At 46.2% G+C, this 27,887-nt stretch overlaps 1 protein-coding gene across 1 annotated transcript in view; it reads right to left on the bottom strand.

Annotated features, from left to right (window-relative positions):
* tmeff1a (transmembrane protein with EGF-like and two follistatin-like domains 1a) overlaps positions 1-26,241 on the bottom strand; it is a 52,987-nt gene extending 26,746 nt beyond the window's left edge. Inside the window, exon 1 of the mRNA XM_088015035.1 lies at positions 25,679-26,241. Coding sequence (XP_087871161.1) covers positions 25,679-25,841 — 163 coding nt within the window. The 5' untranslated portion in view covers positions 25,842-26,241. The remainder of the gene's footprint in view (positions 1-25,678) is intronic.
* Between the last annotated feature and the right edge of the window lie 1,646 nt (positions 26,242-27,887).

Here is a 27,887-nt window from a genome sequence, read left to right as displayed (position 1 = left end):
TCAAACAAACGTTCCAGTTTCCTGTGGAGTTTGGAGCGTCATGAACGGATTAAAACAGAAAAACTGTTTATGAAGCTTCAGAGAAACTCATGAATCCTAATCAGACCAACAGATGAAACCAAATTCAGCTCAGCCCGTCGGGACCGGGGCCACCAGGGGCCCCAGCACCGATAAATTAAACCGTGGTCACTACGCACTGATCAGAAAACAGGAGCGTGATTTGTTTGGACCAACATGATGGAAGAAACGCAGCAGGAATCCTGCAGCGCTGCAGAAACCACCAGATTTTTACTCTACACTCAGAAACACTGAAGGCCGCTCTGCATGACCTTTGACCTGCACCCAGACAGTTCAGGCAGCTCTGCATGACCTTTGACCTGCACCCAGACAGTTCAGGTCTGGGCTCCTGCGGAAGCCAGATGTTTACATACTCTGAATAAAAATAACATCTGCTCCACCTCCAGCTGCTGTGGTCAAACCAACCTGTTCCCCTCCTGGCCTGTGGGGGCGCTGCACCAAGAACCAGTGAAGACACTGAGAGCAACTTCCTTCTTCATCAGATGGAAACAAGATGGAGGCGTCAGATTTTAGCGGTTGGAGGATTTCTCCCACTAGCACGATGCTAACACAATGCTAACGCGAGGTTGGCACGTTTGTTTTGGTTGTATTTACCCAGAATGCCCTGCGCTGTAGTCCACTTCCTGCTTCTGGAGCGGTCTCCGGTCCGCTTGCTGTTCACATATCAAACTGAACCAGAGTTCACGTCAACTGAACTCTGGTTTGTAGAACCAGAGTTAGCTTAGCTCACCGACCGAACCGGAACCGGTACCAAACATTCATCAGTTTGTTTTCTGAACTTCATCACGTTTTCCTCCTGAACTCTGAGAGTTTCACTCCTGCGTTTCTCAGAGAGAGTTCATTAAATGGATTCACTCTGATTCACTTTCATTTAAAACGTTTGCCAAAAAGCAGTTCATACGGGTCTGAAGCGCCGCGGTGGGGAGCGCAGACCCGCCGCTGATTGACGGCGCTCTCTGTGTTTCTTGGTTCTCTTAATGGAAAAGCTATTTGCAGACATGAAGCCCTTTCAGCTGTAAATCCAGTCTGGGTTTTATTTGCAGGCAGCGTTCATGTTCTGCCTGAATGACGGAGCCATTATGCAGCTTGGCATTATGAGCAGAACCCCCCCGCCCCCCCGGCAGGACGCGGCCTTCAAGCAGGAACACATTAAACATCGTCTCACTGCCAGACGCTCGTTTACTTACAGGAGGCACCAAACATCCAGAAACAAAACAAAACGCAGAAGCAACACCATCGACTCCTCAGCTGCTTCCTGCAGAATTTGGTATTAATGAAAATTACATTATTAATGTTCAGCTTTGTTTTATGGTTTATTTATGCTTTAAACTAAACTTTGCCACAAAAAATCCCAAATCATCAAGTCAAAAATATTATCCTACCCCCTGAACAATAAACTAAGCATGCAATACTTTAATTAAACAAATAAAATAATCAGATTTGTATGACAAAGTATTAGGGCTAAAATAATAATTAGGAGAAAAAAAAGTTATGACAATTGATTCGTAATATTACCAGAATAAAGTTGGACGGCAGTAAGTCAAACATAATAATCTGTAATAACATGAGAAAAAAAACATAACAATACAATAATAGTCATAAAATTACCAGAATAAAGTCATTTGAGAAAAAGTCCTAATATCAGAAGAATAATGTTGGAATAATACTAGAAAAAAAATTAAAAAGTACAAGAATAAACTCAAAATATCACAGAAATAAAGTTGTTAAAGAAGAAAAGTCGTAATCTGAGTTGATTGAAATAATTTTACACACAAAAAGATGAAAGATTAAAATGTTGAGTGAAATTTTACTTTCGTATCAATTTGTGATTTTTGTATCAAGATGAAAATCCCAGGATGTTGTGGCGTCATCAGGCGGTTACCTTAGCAACCAGCAGTCAGTGGGAACAGCAGGTGGAGGTCAGAGGTCACCAGCAGTCCTTCAGCATGTCTGCAGGACGACGTGATGTCATTTCCTGTTCTGGTTTCATTCCATTCATCAATTTACTGTGAGAAGCAGAAGCTAACAGCTTTACATGTGACCTCTGACCCCGCTGGTTCTGCTGAAGCCTGCTGACCTTTCAGAAGTTGAATGAAAGGTTCTGGACGTGTTCGCTGCTCTGGCTGGTGTGAAATATTCACCACTGGTTTGTTAACAAGCAGAAAAATATGCAGCTTCCACATTTTAAATGATTTTTATTGTTTCTGTCTGGCAGCGTCTCCAGGTCCAGATGTTTCCATCAGAGCAGCTGCTTCCTCCCCCCCCCCAGGGGCTCATTTGCATAATCGCCGCCCTGTAACTCCGTACGGTTTGATTTGCAGGGCAGTGTGAGGAAACGCCGCGGCGAGCGCAGGTTACAGCCTGGTTCCTACTGGGAGGAGCGGCTCTGGTTTGACTGGTTTCATTAACGACCGACTGGAAATGAAACACAGGAACTTTGATCCGGCAAGAAGAGAGAGAAATGATGAAAACAGCCTGAAGTTTAAACACAAACATGTTTACATCAAAGAGATGGAGGCGGATTAAAGGAGCATAATCAGATTAAAAAGCCGTTTAATTATCTGGAAAAAACCAAAACACATTAAATATGATGAATATTTTTATATTTGGAACATCAGAAAGGAGTTAAACTCCAAAGGCAGGAAACTGGATCCATGTGTTTCAGCCTCAGAACCAGCTGGGCCAATGAAACGGCTCCAAAGGTCCAGAAAGGTCCAGAAAGGTCCAGAAAGGTCGGGTTCTGAAAAACTACAGAACTAAAACTAAAATTATATTTTCATCTTGCTAGGCATAGTTTATAAATGTTAGAGTTAGAAACTAAATATTTAGCTTTCAAATTAAATATTTAGTTAGCATGCTAGCCTGCTAAGTATTTAGTTCTAAACTAAACATTTATTTTACAAAGTAAATATGGAACTCGGACCTTAATATTTAACAGGCTAACAGTATTTAGCAAGTATGATAGTTTTATAAATATTTAGCTGACTTGCTAAATATTTATTTTGCTAACTAAATATTTGATTTTCCATCTCAAAGGTTATTTTGCTAGATATATATTTAGCTTGCCAACTAAACATACAGCAATTATGCTAATTATTTAGCAACTAAACTAAATATTTTGTTAGTAAACTAAATGTTTAGCTTGCCAATTCAATATTTATGTTGTTGCATAAATATTTAGCTTACAGTCTAAATATTTAGCTCTCTTGCTAAAGCTGATGCTGTCCTCCGATCTGCATCCAAACAGAACCAGAACCAAACGAGGAGTTTGGTTCCTGGATCCAAACTCCACCAGAAGAAAAGCTCCACCCACCCAAACATTCAACAGTAGAAAGGTCGGGTGTTTCTGAACAGAAATATACGGTGGCCGACAGGTGCAAATGCGCAGCAAAAGAGAAAACATGCAAACAAAAGAAAAGACACCCCCCCGAATCAAATGCAGCAAACAAAAAAGAAAACACCCCCGAATTAGAAAACACCCCCGAATCAAATGCAGCAAACAAAAAAGAAAACACCCCCGAATTAGAAAACACCCCCGAATCAAATGCAGCAAACAAAAAAGAAAACACCCCCGAATTAGAAAACACCCCCGAATGAAATGCAGCAAACAAAAAGTGTTGAAAACGGAAGTGCTCCAGACCACTATGGGGAGTCTAACAAAAAATAGCTGTGTCCGAATTCAGGCTCTGCATCCTTTAAAGGGCCCTGAGAAACTGATCCTTCGAAGCATAGACATAATAAAAGAGTACACCCTCCCCCCCACGATTGGCTGCTCCGGCGCAAATACACTTTGCTTTGCTCAACCAAAACAGCAGAAGATGCCTTCAGCACTGCGGAATATTGTTGATCGGATCGACGGACTACTGACGTGAGGGCTCGACAGACTTTTCGCAAGTAAGATGGACATATTACTGTGTATTTTTGTGATTAGAATATTACTATACTGTATTTATGTCCACTGGCGAAATACCAGCTAATGCTAGCTATAGTGCTTGGTGTTCAGCCCCCGCTCTGACAGCTAACCGAGATTCCGTAAATCTTAAAATGTTTCAGTCATTCTCCAACATTTAGATTATCTGATACAAGAGCCTACTATAGAAATGAAACAATATTATAAAAATCATAACATTCACCAGCAAAGTTTACACAGATGACAATGGCTATTATTTAATTATTTAACTCAGTCAACGTAAGATAACTCGAAAATGTCCCGTTTTTGTTTTGAAGGTTTCCTACGACGTGAGGAAGAAGGGAGAGACAGATTCACTGCACAGCACGGATGAATCTGGTATCGGATTTTGGACCCAATCTCAGCTGCTGAAAAACATATATATATATATATATATATATATATATATATATATATATATATATATATATATATATATATATATATATATATATATATATATATATATATGTGTGTGTGTGTGTGTGTGTGTGTGCGTGCATAATCATGCATAGCCTAATGTATATTATTCAGTATTAATGATTATTTATTTATGTTTGTATACTTATATAAGTATGTATTGATAAGACGAGAGCGGTCCATTAGGCGTCTGTCCTTTTATTATGTCTATGTGAGAAACGGCCCGATCTACAGAAGACGGATCCTTCGAAGGCCACGAATATGGACGACCAGAAGAGAGAAGCTGTAGCCTCCGGCTAGCTGCCTAGCCTCCATCTCGGCGTTATGTTGCTTAGCAACCGTGACAACGTGAAGCACAGAGCAGCGAAGTAAAAAAAACGGACTCAGTTGTTTTTTACTCTTTATTTCTGTATTATTCTTCACCTTTTGTAATAAAGGTTGTTCCATAGTAAAAAGAAAATCTGTCTGATTCTAAAATGTTTAATGTATACAAGGGATATTATTCATTTTCAAATACTCTCCAGATCTCAGGTAGTAAGACATTACAGTTAAATAAACTATGTTTGAAGGCTTAACTTTAATCAGTCAAACCCATTTGCTCAGGAATAAATTAAATACTTTATTAATATCTACATGGAGCGCCCGGCCAGCTGACAGCTTGCGAGTGAAGCTGGCTGTTAATGCAGCGGGAGAAGACATCTCCGAAAACGTCGGAGCAATATTGGAAGTAGGTGATTTATTAATGAACCGAGCAGATATTTCAGATCTATACATCTACATTCTCGCCTAAAAACATTGTAAAAAATAAATTTGTGTAATTTTAAGTGTAATACAGCAAAAATTATTTTGTCGCCATTGCTGCTTTTCTGAACACCCGCTTTAAAGGATGCAGAGCCTGAATTCGGACACAGCTGCATTTGATTCGGGGGTGTTTTCTAATTCGGGGGTGTTTTCTAATTCGGGGGTGTTTTCTTTTTTGTTTGCTGCATTTGATTCGGGGGTGTTTTCTAATTCGGGGGTGTTTTCTTTTTTGTTTGCTGCATTTGATTCGGGGGTGTTTTCTAATTCGGGGGTGTTTTCTTTTTTGTTTGCTGCATTTGATTCGGGGGTGTGTCTTTTCTTTTGTTTGCATGTTTTCTCTTTTGGTGCGCATTTGCACCTGTCGGCCACCGTAGAAATAGATGTTAGATGTGAGTTAAATAGATGTGAGTTAAATAGATGAGAGTTAAATAGATGTGAGTTAAATAGATGTGAGTTAAATAGATGAGAGTTAAATAGATGAGAGTTAAATAGATGAGAGTTAAATAGATGTGAGTTAAATAGATGTGAGTTAAATAGATGAGTTAAATAGATGAGTTAAATAGATGAGTTAAATAGATGAGAGTTAAATAGATGTGAGTTAAATAGATGTGAGTTAAATAGATGAGAGTTAAATAGATGAGAGTTAAATAGATGTGAGTTAAATAGATGAGTTAAATAGATGTGAGTTAAATAGATGTGAGTTAAATAGATGTGAGTTAAATAGATGAGTTAAATAGATGAGTTAAATAGATGTGAGTTAAATAGATGAGTTAAATAGATGTGAGTTAAATAGATGAGAGTTAAATAGATGTGAGTTAAATAGATGTGAGTTAAATAGATGTGAGTTAAATAGATGTGAGTTAAATAGATGAGTTAAATAGATGAGTTAAATAGATGTGAGTTAAATAGATGAGTTAAATAGATGTGAGTTAAATAGATGAGAGTTAAATAGATGTGAGTTAAATAGATGAGAGTTAAATAGATGTGAGTTAAATAGATGAGTTAAATAGATGTGAGTTAAATAGATGAGAGTTAAATAGATGTGAGTTAAATAGATGTGAGTTAAATAGATGTGAGTTAAATAGATGTGAGTTAAATAGATGTGATGTTCTCCAGAGCCTTTAAGCTGCAGATTCTCAGTTTTTCCTCCTGAAGCCAGTTTTTGTTTTGTTTTTGTGATGAAGACTAGTTTTTGCCCCTGAGGATCTTTTGTTCCTCGCAGCCTGTTTGCGGCCCCTGGGCCTGTTTGAGGCTCCAAACCGGCCCAAACCATCCCAGACCGGGTCTGGACTCCCGCTGCTCCGCGTCAGAGTGACGGGAAAACAAAGAGGCTTTCAGCCCACAAAACAGTTAAAACCTCGATTATAAAACAGCTTCATTTGAAGCGGCTGTCAGCAGGTCAAAGCGCGCTGACAGGCGAACACACAGGACAGCCTCACCGCCACATCACCGCCTCACTGCAGCCTCACTGCCACCTCACTGCAGCCTCACCGCTGCCCCATCACCACCTCACCGCTGCCTCATCACCACCTCACCGCCGCCTCACTGCCACCTCACTGCCACCTCACTGCAGCCTCACCGCTGCCCCATCACCGCCTCACCGCTGCCTCATCACCACCTCACCGCCGCCACACTGCCACCTCACCGCCGCCTCACTGCCACCTCACCGCCGCCTCACTGCCACCTCACTGCAGCCTCACCGCTGCCCCATCACCGCCTCACCGCTGCCTCACCGCCGCCTCACTGCAGCCTCATCACCGCCTCACCGCCTCACTGCAGCCTCACCGCTGCCTCACCGCTGCCTCATCACCGCCTCACCGCTGCCTCATCACCACCTCACTGCCGCCTCACCGCTGCCTCACCGCCGCCTCACTGCAGCCTCATCACCGCCTCACTGCCGCCTCACTGCCACCTCACTGCAGCCTCATCACCGCCTCACTGCTGCCTCACTGCCACCTCACTGCAGCCTCATCACCGCCTCACTGCCGCCTCACTGCAGCCTCATCACCGCCTCACTGCAGCCTCATCACCGCCTCACTGCAGCCTCATCACCGCCTCACTGCCGCCTCACTGCAGCCTCATCACCGCCTCACTGCAGTCTCACCGCTGCCTCATCACCGCCTCACTGCAGCCTCACCGCTGCCTCACCGTCGCCTCATCACCGCTGCCTCATCACCGCCTCACTGCTACCTCACTGCAGCCTCACCGCCGCCTCACTGCCACCTCACTGCAGCCTCACCGCCGCCTCACTGCCACCTCACTGCAGCTTCACCGCCGCCTCACTGCTACCTCACTGCAGCCTCATCACCGCCTCACTGCAGCCTCACCGCTGCCTCATCACCGCCTCACTGCAGCCTCATCACCGCCTCACTGCAGCCTCACCGCTGCCTCACCGGCGCCTCATCACCGCTGCCTCATCACCGCTGCCTCATCACCGCCTCACTGCTACCTCACTGCAGCCTCACCGCCGCCTCACTGCCACCTCACTGCCACCTCACTGCAGCCTCATCACCGCCTCACCGCCTCACTGCAGCCTCACCGCCGCCTCACTGCCACCTCACGGCTACCTCACTGCAGCCTCATCACCGCCTCACCGCCTCACTGCAGCCTCACCGCCTCACTGCCACCTCACTGCAGCCTCACCGCTGCCCCATCACCGCCTCACCGCCTCACTGCAGCCTCACCGCCGCCTCACTGCCACCTCACGGCTACCTCACTGCAGCCTCATCACCGCCTCACTGCAGCCTCACCGCCTCACTGCCACCTCACTGCAGCCTCACCGCTGCCCCATCACCGCCTCACTGCAGCCTCACCGCTGCCTCATCACCGCCTCACTGCAGCCTCACCGCCCCCTCACTGCTACCTCACTGCAGCCTCATCACCGCCTCACTGCAGCCTCACTGCAGCCTCATCACCGCCTCCCTGCAGCCTCACCGCTGCCTCACTGCCACCTCACTGCCACCTCACTGCAGCCTCACCGCTGCCCCATCACCGCCTCACCGCTGCCCCATCACCGCCTCACTGCAGCCTCACCGCTGCCTCATCACCGCCTCACTGCAGCCTCACCGCCCCCTCACTGCTACCTCACTGCAGCCTCATCACCGCCTCACTGCAGCCTCACTGCAGCCTCATCACCGCCTCCCTGCAGCCTCACCGCTGCCTCACTGCCACCTCACTGCCACCTCACTGCAGCCTCACCGCTGCCCCATCACCGCCTCACCGCTGCCTCACCGCCGCCTCACTGCAGCCTCATCACCGCCTCACCGCCTCACTGCAGCCTCACCGCTGCCTCACCGCTGCCTCATCACCGCCTCACCGCTGCCTCATCACCACCTCATCACCGCCTCACTGCCGCCTCACTGCCACCTCACTGCAGCCTCATCACCGCCTCACTGCAGCCTCATCACCGCCTCACTGCAGCCTCATCACCGCCTCACTGCAGTCTCACCGCTGCCTCATCACCGCCTCACTGCAGCCTCACCGCTGCCTCACCGTCGCCTCACTGCAGCCTCATCACCGCCTCACTGCTGCCTCACTGCAGCCTCATCACCGCCTCACTGCAGCCTCACCGCTGCCTCACCGGCGCCTCATCACCGCTGCCTCATCACCGCTGCCTCATCACCGCCTCACTGCTACCTCACTGCAGCCTCACCGCCGCCTCACTGCCACCTCACTGCCACCTCACTGCAGCCTCATCACCGCCTCACCGCCTCACTGCAGCCTCACCGCCGCCTCACTGCCACCTCACGGCTACCTCACTGCAGCCTCATCACCGCCTCACCGCCTCACTGCAGCCTCACTGCAGCCTCATCACCGCCTCACCGCCTCACTGCAGCCTCACCGCTGCCTCACCGCTGCCTCATCACCGCCTCACCGCTGCCTCATCACCACCTCACTGCCGCCTCACCGCTGCCTCACCGCCGCCTCACTGCAGCCTCATCACCGCCTCACTGCCGCCTCACTGCCACCTCACTGCAGCCTCATCACCGCCTCACTGCTGCCTCACTGCCACCTCACTGCAGCCTCATCACCGCCTCACTGCCGCCTCACTGCAGCCTCATCACCGCCTCACTGCAGCCTCATCACCGCCTCACTGCAGCCTCATCACCGCCTCACTGCCGCCTCACTGCAGCCTCACTGCCACCTCACTGCAGCTTCACCGCCGCCTCACTGCTACCTCACTGCAGCCTCATCACCGCCTCACTGCAGCCTCACCGCTGCCTCATCACCGCCTCACTGCAGCCTCACCGCCCCCTCACTGCTACCTCACTGCAGCCTCATCACCGCCTCACTGCAGCCTCACTGCAGCCTCATCACCGCCTCCCTGCAGCCTCACTGCCGCCTCACTGCCACCTCACTGCAGCCTCATCACCGCCTCACTGCAGTCTCACTGCAGCCTCATCACCGCCTCACTGCAGCCTCATCACCGCCTCACTGCAGCCTCACTGCAGCCTCATCACCACCTCACTGCCGCCTCACCGCTGCCTCACCGCCGCCTCACTGCAGCCTCACTGCCGCCTCACTGCAGTCTCACTGCAGCCTCATCACCGCCTCACTGCAGTCTCACTGCAGCCTCATCACCGCCTCACTGCAGCCTCATCACCGCCTCACCGCTGCCTCATCACCACCTCACTGCCGCCTCACCGCTGCCTCACCGCCGCCTCACTGCAGCCTCATCACCGCCTCACTGCTGCCTCACTGCCACCTCACTGCAGCCTCATCACCGCCTCACTGCAGCCTCACCGCTGCCTCACCGGCGCCTCATCACCGCTGCCTCATCACCGCTGCCTCATCACCGCCTCACTGCTACCTCACTGCAGCCTCACTGCCACCTCACTGCCACCTCACTGCCACCTCACTGCAGCCTCATCACCGCCTCACTGCAGCCTCACCGCTGCCTCACCGTCGCCTCATCACCGCTGCCTCATCACCGCCTCACTGCTACCTCACTGCAGCCTCACCGCCGCCTCACTGCCACCTCACTGCAGCCTCACCGCCGCCTCACTGCCACCTCACTGCAGCTTCACCGCCGCCTCACTGCTACCTCACTGCAGCCTCATCACCGCCTCACTGCAGCCTCACCGCTGCCTCATCACCGCCTCACTGCAGCCTCACCGCCCCCTCACTGCTACCTCACTGCAGCCTCATCACCGCCTCACTGCAGCCTCACTGCAGCCTCATCACCGCCTCCCTGCAGCCTCACTGCCGCCTCACTGCCACCTCACTGCAGCCTCATCACCGCCTCACTGCAGTCTCACTGCAGCCTCATCACCGCCTCACTGCAGCCTCATCACCGCCTCACTGCAGCCTCACTGCAGCCTCATCACCACCTCACTGCCGCCTCACCGCTGCCTCACCGCCGCCTCACTGCAGCCTCACTGCCGCCTCACTGCAGTCTCACTGCAGCCTCATCACCGCCTCACTGCAGTCTCACTGCAGCCTCATCACCGCCTCACTGCAGCCTCATCACCGCCTCACTGCAGCCTCACTGCAGCCTCATCACCACCTCACTGCCGCCTCACCGCTGCCTCACCGCCGCCTCACTGCAGCCTCATCACCGCCTCACTGCCGCCTCACTGCCACCTCACTGCAGCCTCATCACCGCCTCACTGCAGTCTCACTGCAGCCTCATCACCGCCTCACTGCAGCCTCATCACCGCCTCACTGCCGCCTCACTGCAGCCTCATCACCGCCTCACTGCAGTCTCACCGCTGCCTCATCACCGCCTCACTGCAGCCTCACCGCTGCCTCACCGGCGCCTCATCACCGCTGCCTCATCACCGCTGCCTCATCACCGCCTCACTGCTACCTCACTGCAGCCTCACCGCCGCCTCACTGCCACCTCACTGCCACCTCACTGCAGCCTCATCACCGCCTCACCGCCTCACTGCAGCCTCACCGCCGCCTCACTGCCACCTCACGGCTACCTCACTGCAGCCTCATCACCGCCTCACCGCCTCACTGCAGCCTCACTGCCACCTCACTGCAGCCTCACCGCTGCCCCATCACCGCCTCACCGCTGCCTCACCGCCGCCTCACTGCAGCCTCATCACCGCCTCACCGCCTCACTGCAGCCTCACCGCTGCCTCACCGCTGCCTCATCACCGCCTCACCGCTGCCTCATCACCACCTCACTGCCGCCTCACCGCTGCCTCACCGCCGCCTCACTGCAGCCTCATCACCGCCTCACTGCTGCCTCACTGCCACCTCACTGCAGCCTCATCACCGCCTCACTGCCGCCTCACTGCAGCCTCATCACCGCCTCACTGCAGCCTCATCACCGCCTCACTGCAGCCACATCACCGCCTCACTGCCGCCTCACTGCAGCCTCATCACCGCCTCACTGCAGTCTCACCGCTGCCTCATCACCGCCTCACTGCAGCCTCACCGCTGCCTCACCGTCGCCTCATCACCGCTGCCTCATCACCGCCTCACTGCTACCTCACTGCAGCCTCACCGCCGCCTCACTGCCACCTCACTGCAGCCTCACCGCCGCCTCACTGCCACCTCACTGCAGCTTCACCGCCGCCTCACTGCTACCTCACTGCAGCCTCATCACCGCCTCACTGCAGCCTCACCGCTGCCTCATCACCGCCTCACTGCTACCTCACTGCAGCCTCATCACCGCCTCACTGCAGCCTCATCACCGCCTCACTGCAGCCTCATCACCGCCTCACTGCAGCCTCACCGCCCCCTCACTGCTACCTCACTGCAGCCTCATCACCGCCTCACTGCTACCTCACTGCAGCCTCATCACCGCCTCACTGCTACCTCACTGCAGCCTCATCACCGCCTCACCGCCGCCTCATCACCGTCCATTTGCATTCTCATTTCCAGCCCTGAGCAGGTTTCCTGCCTTTACAGCGCCTGTCAGGATCCGTCTTCCTCTCTGCCTCGCGGTCGCCAACCTCAACCTCTCACAGCCAACCAATCACATAAATCTCAACGACGGCGTCCTAACGGCCACTGAGACGGAAAATCTGTCCCCTGGTATTGATTCAGAGGCAGCGTGGCAGCCGGGACGGGAGGTTAGTTTCCTTCTCCATCCTGGAGAGGAAGGAGAAAACATCTGCAGACTGAAAACTCCTGACAACAAACCATTTCTCTGAACAGGTTCCTGGAGCGCTGATGATAACATCAGTAAAGATGGCGGACAGAGCTTCAGATTAAATCGTTTTCTGGGTCATAAGAAAGTTTTCTCACCTCCCAGTTGACTAAAAATAATCTGCGGAAGTGAAGCGAGTGTTTGTTAAATCAGAGAGACAACGAAGCCTCCTGAGATCATCTTCACATTTATCCCAGGAGAACCAAACCTACAGCAGCAACACAGTCAGTAACGTTATTTATCTGTTCAAATGGACCATAACAACCTGCAGCTGTTTCAGAAACATCTGGATCATCCAACACAATCAGTTTCAGCTCCGCTTCGTTATGAACCTTTAAATGTTTCATCTGCTGATCAACTGAGTAAAATTTAAAGGAACTGATGAACCAGAATCAGAGGAAATAAAACCATTTATGTTTCTTTAGATGCGTCATGTATGAATATTAATGAGACTTTCATAAATAAAAAATGTTTGAATGAAGTTTGGTTCAGGAAGAAATGTTTTAACTTCAGTCTGAAACCCGAGGAACCGATTTGGAGCAGATCTTCAGCTGGTTTTGTTTTCTGCCGTCATCAGGACGCCGCAGTGTGAGCCAACACACACACACACACACACACACACACACACACACACACACACACACACAGAGAGAGTTATAGAGGTTCTGCTTCCTGAATGGATCGGCCCGGAGACTCGCTGAGGCGAGACTAATCAGGCCTATTCCAATCCCGGCCCAGCAGTGCCCCCCCCCCCCACCCAGCAGGTCGTCTGCTGCACTTCATGCATTTTAATTGGTGCAACGTAGAGCTGCAGACATAGATGTGCAACCCGCCCAGCAGCACTCAGGCTGGTTTGTTGCACAGAACAAAAAGATAAATTATGAACGATCCGTCCAAGAACTGGAACATCGAACTGTTTTCTTTACAGGTTTTATCATAATAATATTTATACAGAGTTTCTGTTATGTTTTTAACTGTTTTATTTTTTAGCTGGTGTTAAGGGTTCATTAGTTTATTTTATTTTATTTAGAGGCAGAATCTGCTGGACTGAAGTTCAGAACCAACTGAACATGTCTGAACCCGAGACGAACAAAGAAAAGTTAAACATTCAGTTCATTTACACTCAATGTTTTAAAAATCTGGGATTAATTATAATTTATCCGTTTCCTGCTGGATTTTGGAGACGTCTCTCCTGATGCAGAGTAAATCTGAGACATTTAAGGTTTTAGGAAAAAACAAACTCAAATATGTTAGAAAACAGTAAATTTTCCTGCTGAATATTAACAGATTTACAGGTTATAATCCCAGTTGGATTATTTTCCTGTTTGAAGCAGCAGAGAAATATGTCAGACTGATTCTTTTCTCTACTGTGTAAATGCAACGCAGCATTTCTCTAAGGCAGGGGTCCCCAAACTACGGCCCGCGGGCCGGATCCGGCCCGCCACGTCATTTGGTCCGGCCCCCTGAACAATGCCGGATCCGGCCCGCCTGCTCATACCAGAGAGCATTCAGTGTTTTTTTTTTTCATATATTGTATTTTCCGGTTTATATGTGGATTTTTCTTCAACCACCAGGGGGCTTTTGAGCAGATGTGAAACTTACTTTCTCTCAATGGAATATATACTCGTCAGTCCCAGTCACCGTTTCACTCACGGTTTTTTCCATTTGCATTCTGGGTAAAAATCTATCTAAAAGCGCGAATGTGTCGTCGTCGTTTTTGGTCATTTCCTCTGAATGTCTGAACCCTGAAAATCAGTTAAACGTCGTTAAGATGCAGCTGAACGGCTCAGACCGAAGGAGCCAGGAAGAAACGAGGTGCAGAGCAGGAATCAGATCTCTGAGCCGGTTTCCATGTTTCCGAGAAGAAAAGAGAGAAAAACGAAAAGAGAAGAGAAACTCTGAGCCGCCAGGAGTTTTTCTGTTTCTCTCAAAGAAAAGATGAAAAATGAGTCAGCAGAACGAAAACATCTGCGGCTGTAATCTGGATTATGAACATTTAGTTTGGGTTTAGAAACGCTCAGTACTTCCTGTTTAAACAAACGTTTTATTCATCTGGCGGCTGATTCTCTGTACAAACATAAAATCTTAAGTATTATTTATAACAATATTTCTTACAGTGGAACAAAAACTTTTTCATCAATATTAAAAATTAGTGACTGAAATAAAATCCCATTTCTTGTAAGTCAGTTTGTTTTATTTCAACTGAACTAAGATCTCTGCCTTGGAAACTTGGTTAGATTTTGTGTTTTTACAGTGAATAAAGTGTTTGAGTTTATTTACTAGAAAATGAGATGAAGTTCTGATGACTGGACCTCCAGAACGTGACGCTTGTGGCCCACAGAGCCGGTGAATAATCCAGTCCTTCCAGTTTGACCACAGCCTGAACATTAACGGCGCTGGACGATGAGCGGCGCTTCGTTTCATCAGCTGCAGCTTCTTGGTGCCAGAAAGGTCGATATTTGGAGAGAACTTCACGGGTCAGAACCTTTTCTAACAGCGGCCATTATGGAAACAAAATGGCCGAAATTAGAGCTGAAGTGATTAATTGGATTATTGTAATTATTGAAATAATTGTTAACTAATTTAATAATTGATTATTCTGGATTACATGAATTAAAAAAAAGTTTGCTGGAAGAAAACAGGACAACAATTAAACCAAAACAGTGAAATATACGTTTTACATTTAAGATTATAAAAAAGTCTTTAAAGATGCTCTATCCTAAACTAATGAAGTGGTAGCTTAGCTTCAAATTATGGTTCAAATTCTCCAAAACAAAAATCACTTTAGTGCTTCCAATTAATAATCTGTTAATCCCAAATCATCAGCAGATCAGCCGTAAACTTTACCGATGTTAAAACAAGCAGAACGATTTTCAGCTGCATCAAATGATCACCAAAGAAATTATTTATTCTTACATGTTAGACAATAAAAGATTCTGAGTTTATTTGCATGTTTAGGTTAACATCGTTAGCATTCTGAATGGTAACGAGCTAGCAGTAGCCCTCATGCTAACATGAACATTTCCATATAAAAGATAAACTAAACATCCTGACCTCAACATGCTGGTGATTATCCACATGTTTTATTGTGTTGTAGAAAAAAGGTTCAAATAAAAAATCTGCACAATCTGCCAGTTTACTATTAAATGAATCGTCAGAATAATCCCAGCTGCAAAGGAAACAATCAGCAGATCTTCAGCATGAACAAAAAACTTCTCAACTTTTTTCTTTAGGAGGAAAATCTGTAAATGTGGGTAAATATCTGAGGAAAGGGAAGTTCAGGAGGCTGAATGAAGAATTCATACCTTCTGCTGAGCTGCTTCACAAAACAGAGAGAAGATGAAGGAGGCAGCTGCTTCTGCAGCGAAACGCTGCCAGATAAAAGCTCCTGAGGGATTCAGAGGTTTAAAGTAAACAGAGCAGCTCATCAGCTGGTCACCAGTTGGTCACCAGCTGGTCACCAGTCGGTAAACTGGTCCTGCTTTAATTTCAACGTTTCATTTCATCCAAATGTCCAGAAATGCTCTAAATGATAAAATGAAATCTGAGTTGATCTGAGTAACTTCAGGTTTTCTTGAATAATTCAGTGGCCTTGAATCTTCCTGTGAGTTCAGTAATGGAGATGACAGCGGCACACTCTGCCTCCAGAAAGTTTAAATTGCTGCAGGAGGACAGAAGTTTGTTGAGACGGCTGATTTATTTTAAAAAGACATCAGTTTTAATCCGTGTCTTCTGGGTTTTCTGCTCAGACTCGCATTGACGTTCACAAACAGCTGCATGGAGCCAGTCCGATTTTTAATGAGTCCCTGAAAGAACTGCAGGAGCATCGAGCTTTTCCAGAATCTGACAGCTGACTTTTTCAGCTCAGTCTGGAACATTAACCTCAGGCCAATCTGCAGAGGGAACTGAAACTTTAACAGGACACTTACATTACTAGCCCACTCACAACCAGGCCAGTGAAGGTTGGTGCAACTTTCACAACCTGAGCAACTTCAGATCCAACAGAGTCGACAGAATCAGGATGTTCTCAGCAGAACGACTGAACAGGAGGAATGTTTTAAAATGTACGGGAAGGCGGCCATTTTGGGTCCATTTTTGATGTTTACACCTCTGATCTTAACAAAACTCCTCCAAGGGATTGAAAGCCACCGGCTTCATCTTTGGTCTGCATGCAGTGAAGAGATGGGGGATTAAAATGATCAAAATGTTTTAGTTTTGGGGGATGGCCAAGCGGTCCATTCACCAAAACAAACTCTATGACTTTCACAGAGAAAGGTCAAAGTGCACCAAACCTAACATGAATCTTACACTGATGTATATTAACCTCCTTTGTTGTGGATAATTAGTTTTCTCCAACATCATTTTTATGTTTTTCCTGTTTATACTCTGAAATTCAGCATGTTTGTGTTTGACAGGAATCTTTCATTTTAATTCTGATGTGTTTTTAAAAAAATTCAACCAAGAACTAGTTTCACAAATTATCCTGCAGCAACAAAAACCTGTGAACAAAGCAACGGCTGCTCTGGTTTCAACATGCAGCGTTTTTCAATCTGCCGTCCTGAATGCAGTAAATTTATCGCCTGGCCATGAGGTCAGACTGACATCACTTCACCTAATCAGGTGATGTTACATCAGAGGACAGAAAACAAGCTGAACTGACGTTGCACCAAACAACCAGCAGTCATTTGGTTTTACCTACAAAATAAACTTTGTAACAAACATTATTCTGCATGGTTTTCACAGACGTTCGTCTCTGCAGAGCCAGGAGGAACCTGTGACCTTCAGCAGATATTTATCAGTTTTCCATCCTCTGATCTCCGACTGCAGCTCTTCGTCTGGTTCTGATCGGTTATCCAGGAGCCGGATCGTCTGCCTCAGAGCCACCAGGACAAACGGCTCGGCTGCTGCACATGTGCAGAAACTCAGCATGAACACACTGCTAACGCCGCTACATGGCTCTGAGTGTCTAATGTATTTATCAGTTTAAAGGGAAGATCTGGACCAAGACGGATCCGTTCGGATCCTGATCCGTTCTGATCCTGGACCAACATGGATCCGTTCTGATCTTGAATCGTTCTGATCCTGATCCATTCTGATCCTGGACCAACACGGATCCGTTCTGATCCTGGACCAACACGGATCCGTTCTGATCCTGAATCGTTCTGATCCTGATCCATTCTGATCCTGGACCAACACGGATCCGTTCTGATCCTGGACCAACATGGATCCATTCGGATCCTGATCCGTTCTGATCCTGATCCATTCTGATCCTGGACCAAGACGGATCCGTTCGGATCCTGAACCAACACGGATCCGTTCTGATCCTGGACCAAGACGGATCCATTCGGATCCTGAACCAACATGGATCCGTTCGGATCCTGATCCGTTCTGATCCTGATCCGTTCTGATCCTGATCCATTCTGATCCTGGACCAAGACGGATCCATTCGGATCCTGAACCAACATGGATCCGTTCGGATCCTGATCCGTTCTGATCCTGGACCAACACGGATCCGTTCTGATCCTGGACCAACAAGGATCCTGGACTGTTCTGATCCTGAACCAAGACGGATCCGTTCTGATCCTGGACCAACATTCCAGTTCCATGTGTGGAACTGGAAAACATTCCTGAGTTCCAGTTAAATGTTTATTAAAATTTAAAGTTTATTCGTCTTGTATTATGATGCCAATATTATTACATTAGTTGAAAATGATTTCAAAATGATAATTATATTATTATTCCAATAATTTATCCAGCATCATTGGTTTTTGTTAAAGATCATCAGTAAAGAAATAAACAGATTGAAGTTCTGCAGGAAGAACCGTATCAGGAAACCATCTAGAACCCGAACACAAAATCCTCCAGAAATCCAACCATCTGCAGCCTTCATGTTTCCTGATCGTCTGCTGCCTCCATCCCGACTTTAAGGAGTTTCTTTTCCTCCAGTTTAATTAATCTAAAGTTTGGAAAGTTGACCTGCAGCGGCTGACGAACTGCCTCTATTACCTCATGAAAGACAATTAAAAGTGTCTGTCACCCGTTAATGCTGCAGCTAATTGGTTTGAGCTAAACTAATAAAATAATTATTTCCAGGCTGCAGGAGATCAATGAGAGGAGCTGAGCTAATTTAACCTGGAAAGCTTTTATTTTGGCGAGCCAACGCTTGTCTCTAGGAGAAACGAGACGAGAAGTTTTATTAGACCAGGAGGAAGTTTTAAACAAATAAACCTGAATTATTCAGGAACTCTTCAAACAGAAGCAACCAGACATGAAAGAAACACTCCAGCTGAAGTTAGAATAATAAAATGAAATATGCTAAACTTAGACAGAAAATGAAAGAAGAAAAAAACTTTGAAGTTGGAAACATTTAAGTATTCTGAAAAGTTTCTGCCAGAAAACATGGAAAACAACCAGAGAGCAGAGCCACTTCTGCCCCGCTGGGGTAAAATAAGGGTTAGAGACGCCAAACAGAGCTTTTATTAATATGGGTTCATTATTTTGAAAGGGAATCAAAGTAAAAAAATGTATTTCTATTTTCACATTTTCAAAAAAGTGAATCGTCGAACTTCTGCAAATGGAAAAAAAAACTTTATCCTGCAGAATTAAGCTAAGTGAGCTTTTCTGCAAATATGGAAGAAAATATAAAATAAAGAAAAATATGTTTCTGGTACGTCTGTAAATCTGACGCGCAGCTACATCAATGAAGCCGCTTCTCTTTTCCCACCGGGGCTTAATTTCTGCTTCTAAACGATCTGATTGGATGCTGGAAAAGACTGTTGTTGTGTTCAAGTTGTGCTAAACGGAGTTAGCTTAGCAGCGAAGCCATGCTAGCCTAAAATAGCATCTCAATGCTAAAGATGTAGCAGCTAAAGCTAATGTCAGCGTCCACAGTCCACGTTTCTAAAGAAGCTCCATGAACAACTTTGCATTACTGATGGTTTAATGATTGAAATAAAAGATTAAAATAACAAGTTTAATAATTTAAAAACGTTTTTTGATTGGAAATGTTGTTTATTTTGTTGATATGTATGAAAAATACATAACTTTTGCATGTATGATTTTTGCTCTCAAACACTATAAATGAGTGAATGAAGGTTTTCTAATGCAGGATGAACTGAGATTCTCTCACATGACATCACTGCATCCCTGGGTCCTGATTGGACAGTTTGTCCCGGTCTGGAACCAACATGGCTGCTGCAGACGTTGTAACGTTAACCATGTTTTGTTTCCGTTTGGCCGTTCTCTAGAAACTTGTTATTTTTGGAGATGAAATGCAGCCAAGAAGAAAAACAGCCGGAGTCTAAAAGCCTGTGAAGTGGCAGGACGTGCAAAATGAAGCTCTGTAATCTGCAGGCCTCCCTCTGGACTCCGTTATGTAATGTACACAAAGATCTTCAAAGTGTGAAAGTAAGCTCACTAAAAAAAATAAAGAAAAACTGCTCCCAGAAAGCTTCAAGAGGCATTTGTTAAACTTTCAGATGTGAGTCAGGAAACAAAACCATCAATTATTTAAAACGTTGATTAAAATTCAAGTCTTGAAGTTATAAATTCAGAGTGAAGATTAAAAGTTTCTTCAGTCTGGTTTTCTCATTCCATCATCTGCAGCTCAGCTTCTGGACACAAACAGAACAGCTGCAGGAGAAGAAGAAGAAGAAACTCCTTCATTTCAGATGGAAACTATTTGTAGTTTCTAATATTGTGTTGATACCTGAACTAAAATAAAAAGCATCTTTCTAACACCAACATGGCAGAGTCTGTCATTTGGATGTTTTATGGTTCAAACTGAATGTTTATATTATGTTATGTTATGTTTGAAGGTCAAAGTGAAGCTGATGAACTTTATGATGAAGAAAAGAGAAATGGGGCTTAACTACATCTGATCAGACGACTGGAATATTAACGACGTTCTGATTGAACAGAATCAGAACTGAAACTAAAGATTTTGTGATCTGGTCTCTGATTGGCCTGAAAATAGATTTTATTTCAGCGGCACATGAGATAAAGGCTTAAAGATGAAACTTAGACATTATGTCATGGAATAGCTTGTAGATACTTCAGGTGGACGAGGCAGTTTGTCAAACTAAATGTTTCAGATCGATAAAATGTAAATATAAACAAAAAGCTGTTTAAAATCCTCATTCCATGCATTTAATAAAAAGGTTTCGCTCCGTGATGCTCTCAGCTCGTCGTCTCTGTGGATCTGAAGCTTCAGGAAGTTGATGTCGACTCAGACGAGTCAGGAGGAGAAATCTGCAAACTGAAACTCCAAAAGCAACAAACTCCTGAACCCGGTCAGAACCTGCCGCCGCCGCCGCCTGGCGTTTGTGTCATCAATCAGAGCGATCCGCTCGGAAACACAGAAAATGAGCCGATACGTGAAGCCGAGCGGTGATGGATGCCGCCTCGGAGCCTCTGCTCAGGATTAATCCACATTCAGCCGTTTACCGATTATCCTGTTTGCTTCTGCGTCATTATGAGCAATAAAACGCTGGCTGAACAGATTCAAACAGATTCAAACCATAAAACCTCTGATCCTGAAAACCTGAAAACATTTTCATCCCAGCAGTTCAACCTGAGGAAGTGGAGAAAACACAGGAAGTGATGAAAGCAGGAAGCAGCTGGAGGTTTTAGTCTGATTTGAAGCAGACCGACCCAAACATGACACAGTCTGATGCTCCACAAACACAACGGAAACCATGGCAACCGACTCCTTAACCCACCAATCACATGAACACTAGATTAAACATCTATGGATTCTCTGACAGGTGAATCATTCAGGCACGAAACGGACGCCTAAAGTCCTGGAATGAAACAGCCGGAAACTCCAAACACTCAGCAGCTTCTGGGTTAAATTCAAATCACAAAAAGCTTAAAATAGATTCAGCAGATGTAAAATAAAAGTTAGATACCAAAAGCATCATTCATAAAGAACCTAAACGATAACTGTTGTGTTTTTGTAGTTTTCAGGATCCAAATCCAGACGAGAGGAAACATCAATGATGATTTTAGGAATCAAAACTTGGAAAATAAAACTCGGTGCTAACAGAGCTAACTGCTAATAGAGCTAACCGCTAGCAGAACTAACCACTAACAGAACTAACCACTAACAGCGCTAACAGAACTAACAGTTAACTGCTAATAGAGCTAACAGAGTTAACAGAACTAACAGAGCCAGGTGCTAATAGAGCTACCTGCTAATAGAGCTAACAGAGCTAACACAGTGAACCGCCAACAGAGCTAACTGCTAATAGAGCTAACAGAGCTAACACAGCTAACCGCTAACAGAGCTAACTGCTGCCACAGCTAACCGCTAATATAACTAACATGCTAACAGAGATAACAAAACTAACAGAGCTAACACGCTAACAGAGCTAACCACTAACCCAGCTAAGAGCACTAGCAGAGCTAACCACTAATAGAGCTGACAGAGCTAACATAGCTAACCGCCAACAGAGCTAACTACTAACAGAGCTAACCGCTAATAGAACTAACATGCTAACAGAACTAACACAGCTAACATGCTAACAGAGCTAACTGCTAATAGAGCTAACAGAGCTAACACAGCCAACATGATAACAGAGCTAACTGCTAACAGAGCTAACCGCTAATAGAACTAACATGCTAACAGAACTAACACAGCTAACATGCTAACAGAGCCCGTCTGAGCTCCTGAGGACAGAAATGATTGTAGAATGACCTCATCACGCGGTTTCATTGCAGAGCATCGGGGTTGTTGATGTGTGACCCCGTGACCCCGGAGCCTCCACCCGCTCCATCCTCCAGAGGAACAGCAGTGAGGATGAATATTTTCTCCAGATGAGCGCTCCGGCTAAACGGCGCGGCTGTAAACCGTAAACAACGCGGACAGGACATCAATATTCATCCGCGGTCCTGTTAATGTCGGAGCGGCTGCTGAAAATTTAATCACGCCTGTTTCGCTCTCCCTGAGTCCATCCGTCATGTCGGCATCGCCGGCCTGAGCGCTCCGTGAGGCGAGGCGGAGAGAGCTTCTCCCAGGAGGAAGCAGGTTAAAGCCTCGCAGGCCAAATTACCGCCATGATTTCATTTGTGTTGGCGAAGGAGAATCAAACCCGACCCGATCCGGCCCGATGACAGAAAGCAACGCACTGCCGTGAATTTACAAACTCTGCTGTTAGTCCCAACTTTCACTCACCTCACCTAAAGCCAAACATTTCCGCCATGTTGGAGGATTTCTGCGTCTTTACATCCATTTCACTGGATTTCAAACTAAATGTTTTAGTTCGCTGTCTGTCAGTAGAGTCAACATTAACAGCAATCATTTGGAATAATGGAGTTACATTTTTTAAAACCTTATTTTAATTATGTTATTCATTCATTTATAGATGTCACAGTTTCAAACTAACTAACTAAATATTTAGTTTACAAACATTTATCTTTGTTGTAAATATTAAGCTTAAAACTATATTATCAGTTAACCAACTAAATATTTAAAAACCAAACATTCACTAATTTTAACAGTCGCCTCCAGGCATCACATCATGAAGAACCATTTGGAGATCAATAACTGATAATCAGCTGATTATCTCAGCAGTCAGGATTTCTGCAGAGTTAATATATTTGATAATGTTTGTTTGTTTGTTTGTTTATGCATCATAAAGTCAATAAACTACAGAGACGTTTCATCAGACATTTGAGTCAGAAACGATAAAAAGTTAAATTTTTGGACTCTATGAACCTAAAGCAGAATAACAGCAACATTTATTTTTACTTATTTTAAATAAAATAAATAAAGTTTTTTATTTATTTATTCACAAATATTATCTCAGGTTTTCCTGATATTCAGCCCTGATGATCCGGTTTTACCTTCTTAGGAGAAGGAAAACTGATGTTTCTACAAATGAAGGATGATAAAGATGATGAAGATGAAGATGTCACAGGCGATGTGATTAGAAAACCAGGAAGATCAGCAGAAAATGTGGATAAATAATGAAAAAGTCTTAAAATCGAAGCAAAAAGTTGATCATTTCATTGGTAGTCAGTCAATGAGTCATTTTGGACCATTAGAAACAGACAGAGCAGCAGGATGTTTTAGTCCAGTTCCATGGAAACAGAATAAATGTTTTAAACCTATTAAATCATCAAAGGGGATAATTGTTCTTATTGTTCTTATTGTTCTCTTCTGTCTCAGATTTTCACACACATGTTGAAACCAGAGAGACGATGCTCCAGGTCGAACATCTGATTCCTGCAGATGCAGATAATTTAACCCTGGAGGTGATGAGGGAACCTTTAAAACCTGTAAAACCTTTAAAACCTTTAAAACCTGTAAAACCCAGAAAGCTCTGGGATCATTAAAAACCAACATGGGACAGACCACATCCTCACATCCTCACAGGCTGCGGAGCAGATGCGTCTCCTCTGCGACCAGCAGCCACATGAGAGGGAACCACAAACATCCTCGATGGAACATCAGCGACCACATTCCACCCAGTCAGCCTGTTTGCTCTAGATGAACACATGAATGCATGACGTCTGGATCTGAGCCGAGTTGGGAAACCGTTCTGATGCTGCTGCTCACCAACAGGGTTCTGACGAACCGCGCCGTTTGTTCTGGACACCAACAGAATCTGTTTTATGGCTCCGTTGCCTGATGAAATGAAAGTCATTCGATCTTTCTCCAGATGAAACTCTCAGGTTTCCATGGTGACGCCTGCTGAAACCCTGAAACCTGAAAGCCAAACTCAGAACCAGTCCTCTGCAGGTCAGCCTCTGACCAGTGGTGCTTCTCCAAAGCTGAGTTTTCCCAGCAGACCTCGAACACAGCAGCCAAAAGCCATTTTGTTGGTTTTTCTGCGACAGCGAGCGTCTTCGCCAAAACGTTCCTGTCATCCTGGATCAACGCTCAGACCATGCTCAGAGGGTCAGAGGCAGCGGGGGGTCAGGGGGCGATGACACACTTCCTGTTAGAAACCAAGGCGTCTGGAGACTCATGTGACTCTGAACGTTTCACCTGCAGAAGGTGAGAATCGTCTGATTCCAGTTCTGAACGCGACCGGGTGAGTTTCCCTGCTGACATGATGCTGATCTTTGACTTGAAATATTTATTAAAACAGGAAGGAGCAGAAAACAGTGAGATGAGTTCATGAATATTAGATTGTGATGCTGTTCAGATTAACCTCCTCAGTTTACAGGAAGTTAAACTGGCAGAAATCCTTGAAATGAGGTCAGAGGGTTTTTATGTGACATCATGACATTCACATGAAACAGAAATATGTTTTATGTGACATCATGACATTCACATGAAACAGAAATATGTTTGTTAGAAACTCCAGAGAGCAAAAAATCTAATGCTAGAAGTTTTAATACATATGAACCATAAACCAATGTTCAGTATCTGCAGCTTCCTGTTTGTTTCAGATCATTTGAATAAACTTACATTAAAATGTCCTTTTATTAAATCAGTCCTGTTTCTGTCTAAACCTACAGAGTTAAATAGTTTTTATAAGAGGATTTGAGTTTTAACTTGAACAGTCAGGGAGGGATTAATGATTTTTAGTCATTTTATTTTGAAATGTCACGTTTTGCCCAACATGTTTGAGGTGAAACGGACATTAGAAAAAAGTTTATAAAGAATTAAATGATTCATGTCAGGAGAATAAAAGCTGCATCCTAATAACTCTGGACTAAAACCGTATTATTTTCAGACAGAACAGAATCATCATCATGTCTCCCTTCGCTAAAAACGAGGCAGCAGCTGAGAGAACCAAACACCTGGACTGGTTGGGCCCAGTTTCCAGCAGAACAACCAGAGCTCCCAGTCTGAACTGGTTTTGTTCCCCTGATGAGTTTAATCAGGGATTGTTGGATCCATAACTGATCCTGCTGCCTGTCAGCCTGATGAACTGAAAGTTTAATGTTTGCACAAAGAGCAGCAGCAGCAGCAGCGCTGCAGCAGCAGTGCTGCAGCCCATTGTGCCTCTGCTGCCTAGTCAAAGCCAACAGATTCATCTCCCATAAAGGCTGAAGAAGCACTAATGAAACATCCCATTACTGAGACAGAGCCCGATTCGGTTTAAAGGCTTTAATCCAATAAAAGGCCCTAATGATGAAGAAGTGACTCTAATCCCCGCAGAGACGGCGGAGCGGATCAGGAGCATCCGGAGCCCGCAGGAACACGGACTGCAGGAGCTGCAACGCAAAGCCAGAAAAACTTCAGGACAAGTCCTGATGTCCTCCAGGAAGCAGCAGCAGCATCAGGACAGTCAGTCCGTGTTGCTGCAGCAGCAGCATGAACCCAGAGCACCTCACCATCCAACCTGGCAACCCGCAGCCCGCAGCCTTACCTGAGCACTCCTTGCCTCTGCCTTTGCACTCCCCGCTCTGCGGCTGGTAGGAAGCCCGAGCCTCCGGCCCGGCCAGCAGCAGCGCCAGCAGCCAGGCGGACGCCAGGCACCGGACCGCCCCGCCCGGGCGCCGGCGGCACCTCCCAGGGCCCGTCAGCATCATGGAGGAGACCCGAACCCCGCAGTCCGCTCGGTTCGGCTCGGCTCAGCAGCCGCACACGCTTCGGCGTAATTCCTGAAGAAACGCGGCTGTCCTGATGGCGCGTCCCGCAAAGAAGGAGCTCCAAATGCGGGAGAGAGGCAGCGGAGCGCCGCTCAGGTCTGAGGCGGAGCAGGAGCGATGATTCCTGCGGGATTCCGGGTTCAGGAAGCCTCAGAGGCGGTCCGGTCCGGCAGCAGCATCCCCAGTCCGAGCCTCCGCCGCTCAAACTCCGAGTCTCTCACAGCGGATCTGATGTCACACCCGCACAGACCCGCAAACCACCGGGGCGCTCCGGCTGCGCGTCCGCCGCGCGGCAGAGAGGCGGTGAGGGGCGAGACGCGGAGCGCAGAGCGAAGCGGCAGCTGCGACCACAACAAAGAGACCCGGACTGAAGAAGAGGAGGAGGAAGAGCAGGGGAGGCGGGATGGTCACGTGAGAGGATGCAACACTCCCACACACCTCCACGCCTCTTCACGCGCACGCACGCGCGCACACCTTACACACACAGCCAGCAAACTGCTGCAAACCGGAGAAGAAGAAGAAGAAGAGTCGGAAACAGCGGAAGGTCAAAGTTCAAAAAGTTCAAGATTCATTTACTGATTTTCATCAAGAAATATAAAATAAAAAAACAGTGAGAACAGGGCTGAAAAGATTAATAGATTATTATTTATTATTATTTATCAGCCAATTTAGTGATGAAATAAAACAATTGTTGGTAGAATCTATAGAGAAACATAAAAAATGACAAAATGATTCATTTCTCCTGGTTTTTGTTGCTTGTTTTGATTTTGACTTTTTTCCTGTAAGAATTAAAATGTTTTCTAATTTAAATTTAATTTTTTAGTTTTTCTTTTGCATTTTTATATTTAGTCTGGTGTAACATAATAATGCATCATTTTAACACCTAAAGTTTTCTTTTCAAAGCAACATTTGAGGAAAAAAAATCAAAAATACTTTATTGATCCAAAAGGGAAATGAAATGAACTGAAAGTTTCTTCAGGATAAAACATGAAACGTTCTGAGTTTTCATATCTGTGGAAACAACCAGGAGAATAAAAGGTTATAAAGAAACTTCATGAAGAAAGATGTCAGCTGCTTCAGTTCAGCATAATTGGAAACTAAAATGAAGCAACTGGAGAAAATCCCAGTGAAGAAGCTCAAACCTCCAGTTTATCCTCGTTGTTCTCCACCGGTTCTGGTCCAGCGTTCGTCTCTCTGTCTCTGCGCTCCACTCATTAAGGCCCCCGGCAGCGTTTCCCAGCCGGGTCGTCTGTGGGGCCGTTGCTTTCATTCTTTCATGCATGTTTGAGAAATCCTTTAATCTCCATGGCAACCATTCAGCTGTTTAAACGCCTGGTTGGACCTAGCCCCGCCTTCGAGGTGAAGCTCCTCCTTCAGCTGCAGTTTCCAAACTTCCTCCTCACAGAGCTGCCCTCTGTGTCGCCTTCACTCTGCTCCTTCAGACTAGCCAGCAGCAATTAGCAACAGCTGCTGAGCCCATTATAGGAGCCACTGCTCAGTGCAGCACTGGTGAAAACGCTGTTAAAGGGTTAATAGAGGAGCCATGTTGGGATGACTTCCTGAAGCTTCTTAAAGAGACAGGCCCAATTTCAAGGTGTTAAATTACATCAAATTTCTCTTAAGTCATATTTGATATATGTTGCATTTTTATAAGAACTGAAGGAAACATAGTTAATTAATTATTCTTTAAAATGACACTATGTGGCTAGAAAACATAAATCTGCCCCTTTAATGATTTATTTCAGGTCAGTCTGACACCAGAACTCTACAAAATGAATCAGTTAGTATTTGGGCATAACGACCTTCTTTACATCTAAAGAAGGTCCACTACTACTGCTGTACGGGGGAGGCTGCATCATGCTGTGGGGAGGCTGCGTCATGCTGTGGGGAGGCTGCGTCATGCTGTACGGGGGAGGCTGCGTCATGCTGTACGGGGGAGGATGCATCATGCTGTGGGGAGGCTGCATCATGCTGTACGGGGGAGGA

The sequence above is a fragment of the Poecilia mexicana genome, unplaced genomic scaffold, assembly GCF_051168715.1.
Source record: "Poecilia mexicana isolate PSO_F unplaced genomic scaffold, ASM5116871v1 scaffold_17, whole genome shotgun sequence".
In the NCBI taxonomy this organism is placed as follows: Eukaryota; Metazoa; Chordata; class Actinopteri; order Cyprinodontiformes; family Poeciliidae; genus Poecilia; species Poecilia mexicana.
The sequence above is the reverse complement of the archived record's forward strand: the minus strand, read 5'-3'. Positions and strand labels throughout refer to the sequence as shown.